This window comes from Salmo salar, chromosome 11 (genome assembly GCF_965601325.2).
Source record: "Salmo salar chromosome 11, fSalSal1, whole genome shotgun sequence".
In the NCBI taxonomy this organism is placed as follows: domain Eukaryota; kingdom Metazoa; phylum Chordata; class Actinopteri; order Salmoniformes; family Salmonidae; genus Salmo; species Salmo salar.
The window spans coordinates 107,961,842-107,975,283 of record NC_138301.1 but is presented as its reverse complement, the minus strand read 5'-3'; the positions used below and the strand labels follow the sequence as shown (position 1 = coordinate 107,975,283).

The 13,442-nt window shown below is 41.7% G+C and overlaps 3 protein-coding genes and 1 non-coding gene across 4 annotated transcripts; 1 reads left to right on the top strand and 3 right to left on the bottom strand.

The window, feature by feature from the left end:
• Nucleotides 1-544: 544 nt before the first annotated feature.
• On the bottom strand, nucleotides 545-616 carry trnac-gca (transfer RNA cysteine (anticodon GCA)). Its single transcript has one exon. It is a non-coding gene; the product is annotated as a tRNA-Cys (tRNA).
• Nucleotides 617-2,219: 1,603 nt separating this feature from the next.
• Nucleotides 2,220-5,217, bottom strand: LOC106563577 (coiled-coil domain-containing protein 82). The gene is made up of 7 exons (XM_014129286.2): nucleotides 4,696-5,217; nucleotides 4,309-4,534; nucleotides 4,124-4,216; nucleotides 3,897-4,021; nucleotides 3,564-3,734; nucleotides 3,128-3,316; nucleotides 2,220-2,857 (listed from the first exon to the last, which is right to left on the bottom strand). The coding sequence occupies exons 1-7, from the start codon at nucleotides 5,215-5,217 to the stop codon at nucleotides 2,792-2,794; spliced, it is 1,392 nt and encodes a 463-aa protein (XP_013984761.1). The 3' UTR covers nucleotides 2,220-2,791.
• Nucleotides 5,218-5,738: 521 nt separating this feature from the next.
• spag16 (sperm associated antigen 16) lies at nucleotides 5,739-7,764 on the bottom strand. Its single transcript, XM_014129285.2, has one exon. It carries the CDS (start codon nucleotides 7,762-7,764, stop codon nucleotides 5,908-5,910), a length of 1,857 nt encoding a protein of 618 aa, XP_013984760.2. The 3' UTR covers nucleotides 5,739-5,907.
• Nucleotides 7,765-7,770: 6 nt separating this feature from the next.
• Nucleotides 7,771-12,903, top strand: LOC106563578 (aristaless-related homeobox protein). The gene is made up of 5 exons (XM_014129287.3): nucleotides 7,771-8,848; nucleotides 9,407-9,941; nucleotides 10,910-10,955; nucleotides 11,808-12,112; nucleotides 12,271-12,903. The coding sequence occupies exons 1-5, from the start codon at nucleotides 8,668-8,670 to the stop codon at nucleotides 12,494-12,496; spliced, it is 1,293 nt and encodes a 430-aa protein (XP_013984762.1). The 5' UTR covers nucleotides 7,771-8,667; the 3' UTR covers nucleotides 12,497-12,903.
• Nucleotides 12,904-13,442: the final 539 nt, after the last annotated feature.

Sequence of the window (13,442 nt, the reverse complement as noted above, 5' to 3'; positions counted from 1 at the left end):
ATAACAACAACATGGTAGCAACACAACATGGCAGAAGCACAGGGTACAAACATAAATGGGCACAGACAAAAGCACGAAGGGCAGGAAGGTAGAGACAACAATACATCACGCAAAGCAGCCACAACTGTTCTAAGAGTCTCAATTACTATAGATATTCCTTGGATGGGGACAATATAAAACAATTTGTTGGCATGATATACTATAGATTGATTGCTTTTTGGACTTTTCTAAAGCAGGTTAGCGTTTTTCGGGCATAAATATTGGTCTGGAAGAGGCTCTGCAGAGTGGTCACTAGCTGGCACAGCCACAGTCATCAAATCTGCTAACCATAATGCCTAACCCTAACCTTAAATTAAGACCAAAAAGCGAAACGTTTGACTTTGCTGTTAAACCATCTAGCGGAAATCGCTAAATTCTGCCTTCAGAGCAAGACTCGTGACAATAACCTATGATTGTGCAATTAAACTACATATTTGCTTCATAGTTGCTGTTGCTTGTGGTCCATCAGTCTTGTCTGTAACTAAGGCTAAAAATCACAAAAATGAGGGGGCACCCGGATTTGAACCGGGGACCTCTTGATCTGCAGTCAAATGCTCTACCACTGAGCTATACCCCCTGTGCGTGTAAATGAAGGAATATTTTAACATTTATAGCTACTTGTTGAACAGCACAGAGATGCGTATATTGTAAAATTTACGTAGGGTTTGTTTTAGTACTAACAGCTACTCGTTCAACAGCACTGAGATGGCTATGCTTAGATTGTAAAATGTACGTAGAGTATTATAACATTGACTTCACTTTGGCCTGCTTGTGGTTTTATTTCCTAGATATTTTAAATGTTTTGACTAAAGTCTATCGCTACAGTTTTTTTGATACAAACCAAGTATATATATCTAGTAGTAGCTCGACGCTAGCTAGTTGTGGTGATGTGTGTTTTGTCCTACATTTGTATTTAATTTATTTTAATTTTTAATCCCAGCCCTCGGCCCCGCAGGATACCTTTTTTATTTTGGTAGGCATCATTGTAAATAAGAATTTGTTCTTAACTAACTTGCCCAGTTAAATAAAATAAATATAAAGTTTCAGAGCCTACACCGGAAGTAGGCAGTTAGTATTTGTTCAATTGAATGACAAGACAGCAGCCATGGTGAGCATTTTGAGTAGTTTGCTAGCCAGCTTTGTAACAATTTCTTATAACCCAGTACCATATAGCATATTACTCTAGAAAAGCTTTTCATACTGATCCCATTTCGAGAGGCCAAAAACAATGTTACAGCTAACTAGCTAGATAAGTAGCTAGCTGACGTTAGCTAACCATTTACCGGTATAGCCAGCTAGCTTTGTTTGGTCCATCCATACAGTGATCCATACTAGCTAGTTAGCCAGCTACATCAAGTTCTCTATGAATTTGCTAGCTAGCTAGTTACCTTGCTAAATGTACTAAGCTAACAAAATTATTGTACATTTAATTGCTATCTAGTTAGTTTTCAGTGTATTTGATTGTGTACTACACAGGCATCTGTCTTTCCTACACTTTATTACACTGTCATCTTATCCGAGGAGACTCGGCTTTTGACTTCCTACAAAGGGTGTGTTCGTAAATTCACTCTGGCTATCAACTCCAATTTCAGAGCACTCTCGTCTGAGTGTGCCAGATTGTAGGAATTCCTAAATTATTCTGAAAAGTTCCAACCTTGCCCTAGAAACACTCAGTGGAGTGATGAGAGCATCTGGTTTGAGGACGTTCCTAATGGTGAGTATTTGAATACTATTAAAAAAAAGTTGCACACACTAATCAATTATGCCCCTGATCATTTAATGGGTGTAGCAACCAACATTTTGGCACACAGTTGTTTCTTCAATCCTGAAGAAAGCACAGCACTGCGTGCAGAAACGTTGGTTGCTATACCCATTAAATGTTTTGGAGCATAATTAGTATGCAACTTTATTTGTATAGTTTACTGGAGTATTTGAAAACTGCCATTCAGCTGTTTTACAAAGGGGTGTGACAAATGTGGTCATATTTATATTTTCTTGCAGATCCAGCTCAATGTGAATTGATGGGAGAGCCACATCTCAGGATGGAGTACAAGTTGGGACTGATGTAAGAGTCTCCTGACTAGTGCTACATTTGTCTGTGGGTTTATTTCTGTAAGTTTTTCTTACATGCCAGATACAATTGCGGTGTGAAATATGAATGTATGAAGATGGACAACATGTTGTTTAATGTAGTTTTTATTATTGGTTTGTGTTACGAAGCAGCACACAAGCGTTTTTAATAGAAAATAAGCAACTCACAAGAGTTGTACCTTCCTATACTGCAGTCCACAGAACATTACTCATGTTTTATATAGTCAATTCATTTGAGTTCATTTGTTGTAGCAAACTCCATTTGACATTATCTTAACTATTAGAAGGACAACACTGCTTCAACTTAGTAGGGACAGTTTAAAGAAAACACTCAAGTGGTAGCATTTATTTGATTTACAGCAGTACCAGAGTATTCTGCTTCATCTTTGCACATACAGTATATAACATGTCTGCACTAAATGTTTTGGTTGCTTATGAGTATTTACTGATATAAAATACAGGTACAATAGATGTCTTTGTATAGGGTAATGACTAAAGGAGGAAAATAGTTATTAAAAAGCTTTCAGTACAATCTTAAATGTTTACATTGAATGAAAGTCAAATGTCTATGAATAAAACACTTTCCTAACAATGTGCAGAATAAACAGTAAAACTTAATTGGATGTAGATATGGATCCATGATCCTGTCTGTCGTAAACCTTCAGTCTAGCTTCTCCTCCTGGAAGTAGTCTGCATCATTGAGATGGTCCTGGAACTTCTCATATTCCTAAGAGAGAGACATGGGAGTGAAACAGCGAGTGATGGTCAGTAAAGAAAATCAGAGAGCATTGCTTTCTATTCTACACGTGGAGTTTGGGGGAGCAAGTAAAGAGGGTTTACTGAAACAGGCATTAGATAACTATTTCTTGAACTGTTGGTTAAGAGCTTGTAAGTAGGCATTTCACGGTAAGGTATACACTTGTATTTGGCGCATGTGACAAAGTTTGATTTAATGATTCAATGATGAGTACTTATGGAGGGTAAGTGGGGTATATACCTCTGAGATCCAGCCACTCTCCTCCAGTTTTGTGAACACCCTTTTCACAGTTTCCTTTACCGGCTCCTCCTCGCCATTCTTCTCCTCCTCCATCACTGTCCGGCAGTGTTGAAACAAGTGGTACTTGAAGTGTTTCAGAGCATGATACACCTCTGTTCGGCTGGCACAAACAGAGCCCACACTGAAAGCCTGTAATTTAGGAAAGACATGCAAGGTTTTCCTGTTGTGGAAAACCCTCTCAGACAAATTGCAAACCTGACATTTCACAAAAGGTTAAATTGGTGCAAGGATAAGGATACATAATTATTTGATCTGTGGTGATGTACTTTTTGTTAGGGTGGATTTTATGGGATGCCAACGTCACATACTATATGCGTTCATCTGGGGACAGCAATGGATAAAACAAAGACTGTTGGTTTCTTCTCAGATGTGGTACCTGTGCGTCACTGGGCATGAATTGGTCCTCTTGGAGGCTGTTGAGGTCATACAGTTGCCCCGAGAGACTCACACTGAAACTGCACTGTCGCTGGAGCTTGCATGCCTCACAAACACTCCCATGCAATCCTAACTTCATCAGCTGGACCTTGGGGTAACACTCCACCCGCTCCTGTACATGGACACCAAAACACATACCTCAGTTTGTATATATTGTTTTTTCACATAATGTAAAGAATGGAAGTCTTAGCCAAAGTACAAGCATAGATGTATACAGATCAGTGAATATGCAGCCAATGTTGAATGACTTAAGTTCTCTGAAATGTTTCTTCACCTTGTACCGGTCAGTCCAGCGGCTCCTCTGTTTTAGGTTCTCCAGGCGAGGGAGGATCGTCCGCTCATCAAAGTGGAACAGCGACGCCATCATCTCCTGAGCATATCGCTTTGTCCGATCACCGCCTGCTCACAGTGATCAACCAATTATATTCCCTACACTTGGATGATACAGTCAATTGGGGATGGTGTTAAAGACCCATTATTGTAAAAAAAACAACCACTTACCATAAAGAGACTTGAGAAAGGTTTCATCCAGGACGTTGATCATAAGGGCTTTGACGACCACTTGAAAGTGATTGAGCTGAGACCCAGTGATGACTAGCAAAAAGAGGAAAATGAATCATAACACATAGTAATGGTGATTTCAGGTGTAAACATTGACCCATGATATAGTGTCAGCTAAGACTCACATTGGCGTGGAAGAGAAACAGCCTTTTCATCTGACGACGACTCCTTATCCCCCGTCTTTTTCTTATCCTCAACTATGAAGTCCTTCAGACTGTCGCTGTCATCTGCCGCCTCTTCTTCACTACTGCCCACCAATAGTTCAGGGGCATCATCGTTGTGGTCATCATCCTCGTCACCACTAGCATCTTTCGCTTCTTTACCTTTCTCTTCTTCACCCGAATCCTGAATCTTTACAAGCGAACAAAACATTGTTTTACAACCAATGTTAAACATTTCCTCGGTACCTTATGGACATTTTATGGGTGTATGTGACATGATTTTGCACAATGGCTCAACACTTAAAGATACTGCTGTTATGTTCGTTTACATTATATATGGTGATAAGCTACCTCCAACGTGCCCCTGCGTTTCGGGACGCGGGACTTCATCTTCTTGGATAATGCCAGGAGTTGAGACTGGCGTTGCTTTCGTTTAGCTGCGGTCTCTTTGGCTTCAGCAAATTGTTTGGCATTTTGTGCAACACTCTGGTCCTCCGAATCAGAATCTTGACTTTGCTGTTTAATGCGTTTTTTGGGAACGACTTTCCGTTTGGGTTTGGTTCCTACGTCGCTGTCAGAGTCGCTGGAGCTGTCAGCGAGGACGCGCTTCCGACGAGGACGGGATCTACCTTCGCTGGAGCTACTACCTTCACTCTGTTCTCCACTGGCAGGTGTACTTTCGCTCCCGCTGTCCGAATTCTGATCCTCACTCTCTGAGTCTGAGGCGCTGATGCTGGTCGTGCTCGCGCATGACTCCTCGTCACTGTCATCAAGGATAGACGACGGCAGACCGATTTGAGCCCTTTTCTTCTTTGCTTCAGCTTTATTTTTTCGCATCGTCGCGAACACTTGACGCTTGTACAGGCTTTCCATGGTTGCTTACACAGTGCTGCTAAGTTAACTGACCAAATAAAAGTTAAATAACGTTACCAACCCTGGCTCCCTGGCTGGCTGGCTGGCTAACGTTAGCAATTAGCTAGCTAATGTGAGATGCAGAACATGCTCATTTGTGTAAAATGTCGCCTACAAAACATTAACTATGCGAGCAACCATATGTAAACAACGTTACTCTAAGTTGATACCAAGCTTTAATCTCGGTGAACCTTAAAAAATTGAAACATCCAATTGTATCTCGTGTGCACGTTTTGTTTTGTTTTTGTAGATGTTGTGTCTGTGCTTCTTCCCACTTCCGCTCTCCACTCAAAAAAGGGCTACTAAAATCATAGCGCCGCACCTGGGCGGTAGACTACTGGTAGACTACTTGTGTCAATTCAATTAGTGATTTGTATTAATCATAGGCATAGCTAATGTGAATCATGCAAATAAGGTCATTAAAACTTTATTCATTTATTCATGCTTCAATTCAGAAATAAATTAGTAAATTATTAAACATCTTTAAAATATCTTATTTTATTCAGGAAAAGTGGTAAATGTTCTTCAAAAATAAGATAATTGGAGAACATAATTCTGTGCTAGAATCAAACAATGTAACACATGTCAGCAATTAGAAGTCTATTTTACATTTAATAATCAGCTAAAAATCATTTTAAGCATTTATTAATTTCATGACCAGATGAGAATGGCACCATCTGACCCAGCTGATAATAAGTACTCCCCCTTGTGATCAAAGACTACACTCTGGACAGCATCATCATGGCCCAATAAACTGGACACCTGAGTAGATGCCAGCTCCACCAGCTTAACTGAGCCATCATTACTGGCGATAGCCAGTGTTCGGCCTGACGGGCTAAAGGCCATTTGGTTGCTGGGATGTGGCCCAGTGTCCATGGTTATCATGGCTGCTACTTTCCTCACATCCCATAGTTTGACCACTCCGTATGAATCACAGGAGGCAACAGTGTTGCCCAGTGCATTAAAGGTGGCATGGTTGCAAGAGTGCTGGTGGCCATAGAAGGTCTGTGCACACAGGCCAATCCTGGCGTCCCACAAAGACAGGGTTTTATCAGCTGAACAAGTAAGAAGAGTGTTGGAAAAGGGCAGGAAAGTAACACTGTTGACTGAGTCAACGTGGCCACGCAGCGTGTTACGACAGCGCTCGCTCTGCAGGTCCCACACCTTTGTAGTGTTGTCCATTGAGCAGGAGGCCACAAAGTCCCCACATGAGTGGAAGGAGCAGCCCCAAGTGGCATGGGTGTGGCCATCCAGAGTCAGGATGCAGCGGCCTTGGGAGAAATCCCAGATCCTTACTGTTGTGTCTCCACTGGTGGTGGCCAGACTACCACCATTTGGGTGAAAGCTGCAGCCAGAGAGCCAATCACTATGACCCTCTCCAGTCATGATCATGTCCCCCATGGGCATACCCCACAACCTCCAGAGCTGATCGTCACTGGAGGAGGCTACAATAAACTTGCGGGGGTGCAGGGCAAGACAGCTGATTGGCAGGGTATGGGCCTTCAGTGAGTTGGTGAAGCGGAATCCAGATGCTTTGGGGCAGTGTGAGGCCAGGGCTTTAATTTGGCCTAAGTAGGGGTTCACACGGCTGCTGACAGGAAACTCTGAGTCTTTCGGGTGTTTCTGAGCTGTGTTTTTGGTTGGGTCTTTGTCTTGGTCATAGAGGGCAATTCCATCATTCTGTAGCTGGCCTCCTTTCCCAGACTTACTCTGATATTTCTCCTGTTGTGGGGGCAGACCTGTGTCTCTGTTGGCTGAGCGGATTGTAGATGAGGAATGTACATTACACAGGGTGGCTTCCAGGCTGTTGGCCTGGCCACATGCTCTGTCCCTCTCTAAACTGATGAGCATCTTCTGTTTCAGCGCCACTTGGTACTTATAACTCAACTGCTTCAGTGCAGGCTCATATGACCCATAGTGCTTCTTCAGTCGTTTGATGTCTTCAACAAGCCTGTTCTTTTCTTGGACAACACGCTTATGCTGCAAACGATGGAAATCCCTCTCTTTCTGAAGCTTGACCAGTGTTTCACTAGCTTTGGAAGCTGCCTGCCTGTAGCTGTCCCGCTCTCTCTGTACATTCTTCAGCTCGTTGTCTAGAAGTTGGTTGTGTGTATACGCGTCAGGCACAAACTCCACTAGCTCGGTTTTCAACAACCCCCTCTGCTCCATTTCGTACCACTCTGCTTGGAAGCAATCCAAAGTTCTGCTCATGCCCATTTTGACAAGGAAGTTGCGGAGAAAGTCGTCCACCACTTCTGGAATGTGGGAGAAGGGTTGCTTAGCTGAGCTGAGCCTCTGTAACACTGACCCCGTTCCATCTGAAGCATCGCGCAATGCTCTTACCGCGGCCTCCAAATCCTCATCATCCCCCTCTGCCATGCTCCTTTCTTCATCGGCCAGAACTTCCTCATATTGATAATCGTCGTCTGAGTCATCTGGTATCAACACCTTTTCGAGGTAATATGGCCCATCGACGGATTCTTGCGCTGTTTCATTTTTCGCAGCCATTCTACCAACAACCGTTTTCTGTGTTTGTTTACCCGTCTCCATGGTCACACATTCTCGAAAGCTGAGAGTTTAAACATCCTGTTTGCCAAGTGTCTATGGAAATTGATAAGCCATTCAACCCTACAGGCCAGAGAAATTTGGGTGATTTTCAATCTAAATAAAAAATACTTACTTTTTCCCCAATCCTTTATTCCTCAACTACAACTGATTTGAATGCATTCAATGTGATTTTTTAAAAATGTAATTATATAGCTAGGCCTACCTGTGTACTTCATGCCAAATTGCCAATAAAGAGAGCGAGAAATAGAAAGGGAGCGAGCAAGAGAGAAAACGAAAACTGCGTTCGTTTCCTAACCTGCAATGGCAAAACAATTACAGCAGGTGGCATATTCAATTCACGGTTGACGTTATAGCACTACTCAATGACACACACACACACACCTTAGCACTGATCGCTGCACATTAAAACCTCACCTGTACTATAATAACCTATATCCTACCTATAGGTTATTGTTCCTCCTCGCCTAGGTCTATAACAGAATTCTATCCATATGTCAAAGTGTCTGATCTAAACGTGCGTAAGAATTTATATTATAAGGGTTTTAATAGCCTAACATCGAAACGTATGGCAACAGCTCTTTAAAAAAGTAAGCTATATTCTGACTGGTTCTTGAAATTGAACTTGACTGACAATCGGGGGCTATTATGCTTATTTCTTCAGCTGGCAACCAATTGGAAGCCAAGAACACGTGGATGCGACAGATTTGGGACTGTGACAAGTAAAGTAGCCTCAGATGTCAGTGTAGACGGGGGAAGAGAGAGGGGAGGCTGCGCGGTTGACGAACATACTTTTACGCAGTCAAGCTCAGTCCGGACAAGAGGCTCACCTGTGCGGCGAAAAACATGAGCCACCCAAGTGAGAAAGATGCCTCTGACACAACCGAGAGCAAACCTAAATCCCCCATGCTCTCGTACTGCATCGAAAGCATACTCGGCAGGAGAAGTCCTCTCAAAGTCAGACTCACAGGAATGCAAAGTTTACCAATGCTGGCTGGGAGAGTGGAACATAATGCATCTTTGGAAGGTAATGTGTTGTTGGTTGACTTTCTCTGTAACAGTTTGCACCCTACTTTGGGCGCAATATGCAATTAAATAATACATGTCCAAATGTAAACATGTCCAAATGTATATTGCATTTGCAGCTAATGGTTAAGATATAGCCAGTGCTTGACTTGGACTGAAATAGGTTCCGGTACTGATTTTGGGTGCCGGTGATGTTTATACAGTATTTAGGTGCAGGAGCTCCACGATACGTTTGAGCTAATAGTCTATAAGAGGAACAGGAGCTCAAGCAGTAGAACCTGAGGTGCCGGTAGGCCTACTCAGCTCCCGCCCAAGACAAGCGTTCAAAACGCATACGAACAAAACAACATGAGAAACACAAAAAAATAGGTTTGAGTTTTAAGATGAACATTTGTGCAGCCTGTCCTTTGCATTTAACTTAAATTTCATTAGGCCCGCCAATGTTTTTTTTAGAGAAGACTAGCCTATACAGGGCTATATAATAGTCTTATTAAACATATTGCATATTGCGCTGTTGATTATTTATAAGTTCCTTAAAATAAACGATCTGTCTTCACAGCCTCTCAGAAGAATGCCGACATACACCTGCCCACCAAGTTGCGGCGTCTATATGGCCCAGCGGGGAAGTTCATGGACTCCAGTCGCGGAATTCGCGAGCATGAGGAGGAACAAGACAGGGAGCGTCCTCTAGACAAAGCCCACGAAATTCTGAAAATCACTCAGGCGCCACAAGTTAACATCAGCCGCAGTAAATCATACAGGGAGAACGCGTCCCACAGTCCGAGCGAGGAAGAACAGAACCTCGGGCGAGGGAAAGAGGGGCAGGGGGAACTTGGCGCCCCAAAGTTCGAGGACACTTGCAAGGAGCTCATCTGCGAAGACGTAGAAACGTCCCCGAAGAACGGGGAGAGTTTGCACATCGATGGAGATGTAAAAGATAGCGAGGACAACGTGTGCCTTTCAGCTGGCAGTGACTCAGAGGAGGGGATGCTAAAGCGAAAACAGAGGAGATACAGGACTACGTTTACAAGTTATCAACTTGAGGAGCTGGAGAGAGCTTTCCAGAAGACGCACTACCCGGATGTGTTCACGAGGTAGAATTCTCATGTGCCAGCACTTTTTAAAATCAGTTATTTTAACACGATCAAAATGTTCATCTGTTGCATATATGGCTAGACCTATGGTTATGAAAATAAAATAAAAATTGAGCTTTCAGTTTGTGATAATCCAAATTGGGAGTCTAGATATGATTCGAAAGTTAGCCTTTTTTAATGGTAAATCCTTGCATTGAGGTGATCAACATATAAATGAACATTGTTGGGCTAAGAAATGTAAGAATATCAAACATTTATTATCATTAATAGTAATATCAGAACAGTAATATTATTTATTAAATTGTTATGAATTATTATATAACAGTCATATTACGCATTATTAGCCTACTTTGTTATTAATAATATTACTAATAATAATACGTGTTGTACACTATAATTCACACATAACAAAACGAAATATTAAAAGATGTGTGTGTGCAAGGAATAGAATACCAATTAAATATTATAGAGTAGGCTATTATATTGGTTTAAATATGATATTCCTTTAAACCCATTGTAATGATGATCTGACAGTGACACACTAATTTTCATTATTATTAATTATAATTGTGAAATATTGTGATTATGGTTGCAAAAACAAATATTTTCAAAAAATATTGTTCGAAAGTGTTTAAATTAATGAGAGGTCAATTGAAGTTGGCTGCTGCAGATAGAAAGGTTTGTTAAATGGTGGAGCTATTTGTTTGCATAATTGCAACATATTTGTGAGACAGGATATCTATTGATTCAAACAGCAGAATTTTGAATATTGATAGCTATGAATTGTCATTGTTTATTTTCATTATAAGAAGCCTACACAGAAAGTAGGCTAATCCAACAATATTTAATATTTTATATAATGTAATTTCTATTGTATCTTTAGGCTTGTATTATTGTCATCATTGGATTTGTATGTTTAAAGCGATGATACTGAATATTATTTGCCATTTTTTCTTCTTTCAATTTAGGGAGGAGTTAGCGATGCAGTTGAATCTCACGGAGGCGCGTGTGCAAGTGAGTCTAAATTATTGTTAGTTCATATTTTACATCATTATGACCATATTTAATTTCGATAAACATGCAAGAACATTATATGATATCCTATAATAATGTGCATTATAATACAAGTGTAAAGTCTATAATATACCTAATTGCATTTTATTGCTATTACTATTATGACGTTAAGTAATACAGTTCCCTTTAGACAGTGAGAGGGAAAATGATTTAATAAACACACCAGAAAACGGAATTTGCTTCAGGGCGTTCATGACTTTATCGTGCACTTAATATCAGTTCAAACATAGCCAGTATTGACGTAAATGTCATCCTCGCATAGCGGTGGCGGGTAATGCTGTTTGATTTCCCATCTTCTTATTGTAATAGTCCTGCATTGATATGATGATATCTCGCACTTCAAGTGAGATAGACGCCGTTTAAGGTGCTAGCTACCCTAGCATCCTCATTTTAGGATATTGCTTACATTTTGAGTCTCAACCTTAGATACCAGTCTTAGCATTCAGCCCCCTAGATGTCACTCGCTTCAGCTGTATTTTCAGCTAATCATATTTTGGAGAGGTGATAAAACCTCGTAAAATCCGTATGTTTCGTTTTATAACCAGTGTCAAGTCTGTATGGGAGGGGAATCATCCCTCTCTGTTCTCTTCACTGTCGCCAATAATTGGTTTACTTTCAATTTGAACAAAACATGCTTTATTATCATGTCCAAATTACAATTTCAATAAGTAACAGATACTAAATAGAGAATACTAAGTATGTTACCCAACATTTTGAAATAATAATCATAAACACATAACTCTAACCCCAACGCTAGGCCTAATGGTCTTTCTCTTCCTCCCTCTATCTAAGGTGTGGTTCCAGAACCGTAGAGCTAAGTGGCGGAAACGAGAGAAATCTGGGGTTCAGACTCACCCCCAGGGCCACCCCATCTCTGGACCCCTGGGTGCAGCACACCACCTAAGCCACTACCTGGAGGGAAGTCCTTTTTCGCCCCACTCTCACCCCTCCCTGGACTGTGCCTGGACAGCTGCTACCACCTCATTCCAGGGTCTAACCCACCCCCTCACCAGCTCCCCCCCCCCCCTGGGATTTGGCCCCTTCCTGGGAGCAGCCATGTTTAGACACCCCACCTTTATTAGCCCCTCCTTTGGAAGGTGAGCACCATCAACACCTCTATTAGTAAGGCTTCATCTGATTGAAGTGGTTACTTTGGACTATATGTGTAATGAATTATTTCTCACTTCTCTCCTTCCCTGACATCTTCTGTATCTATCTCTTCCAACCTTCCCTATCGCTCTTCTTCCATTGACAGACTCTTCTCCAGCATGGGTCCCCTGACACTCTTACGCCAGGCCATACCTGCAGTAGAGGCCCCAGTCCAGCCCCCAACGGCCTTGTCAGAGGCCTCCCCCTCCTCGCCTGTGGACCGCCGGGCCTCCAGTATCGCAGCACTGCGCCTCAAAGCCAAAGAACACTCAGCTCAGCTGACACAACTCAACATCCTACCTTCCAGCACCACTGGGAAGGAGGTGTGTTGAGAGACATTAAACCCCCTCCAATTCCCTCTACATGGAGCAGGAGTCATGACCAAAGGAATAGCAGCTTTGAAGTGGTAGGCTATAGCAAAACAAGGCCTCATCTTTCCTAGTTAGTTGTCCCAATGTTCTGTTACTCCAGACTGTCCACAACATGCTTTCCTCATGAACTGAAGAAGAGAGAAGAAATACAAATAGTGAACTGCCCTTTGACCCTCAGGAATGACCCATTAACAGCCTCTCACAGGGTGCTACAGGCCACCAAAGGAACAGCTCTAGGCCCTGGGGAGGTTTAAAAGGAGAGCAATGCTGTAGATCATATAAGCCTAATGTATATTTAATGTATTGATGATATGGTGTTTGTTGATAGATAGATTTTCGCAGTCTTATTAAATTACTTGGGTATTCAAGTTTTTATTTATGATCAATCATGTATGAGCCAGAAGCAAGTTTTCAGGAGGAACATTTTACACACACATATATACACACACACACACACACACACACACACACACACACACACACACACACACACACACACACACACACACACACACACACACACACACACACACACACACACACACACACACACACACACATATATATGAATCAGTTGACACCTTTGCTTGCTTTTAACTGTGTTGCAATGAAATGAAAAATGCTAAATGAAATCATTCTGAGGACAGAATTGAGAGGTGTATTCAACAGCATGAAACAGTATTAACAAGCTTGCAAAAGAGAAACAGATGTGTCTAAAAAAATTATCTTGCCCAGTATGGATTAATGTAGCCAAGTTTATAGTCCCACTGATGGATCTCAAGAGCTGGATTCAACTCTTAAACAGGAACAAAGGTGTGGATCAAGGGATTTATATGGTCATATTTATTTTGCAACAAAACGTAGACCGGCATTAAAAGACATTAAAAAAAAAACAGAATTTATTTTC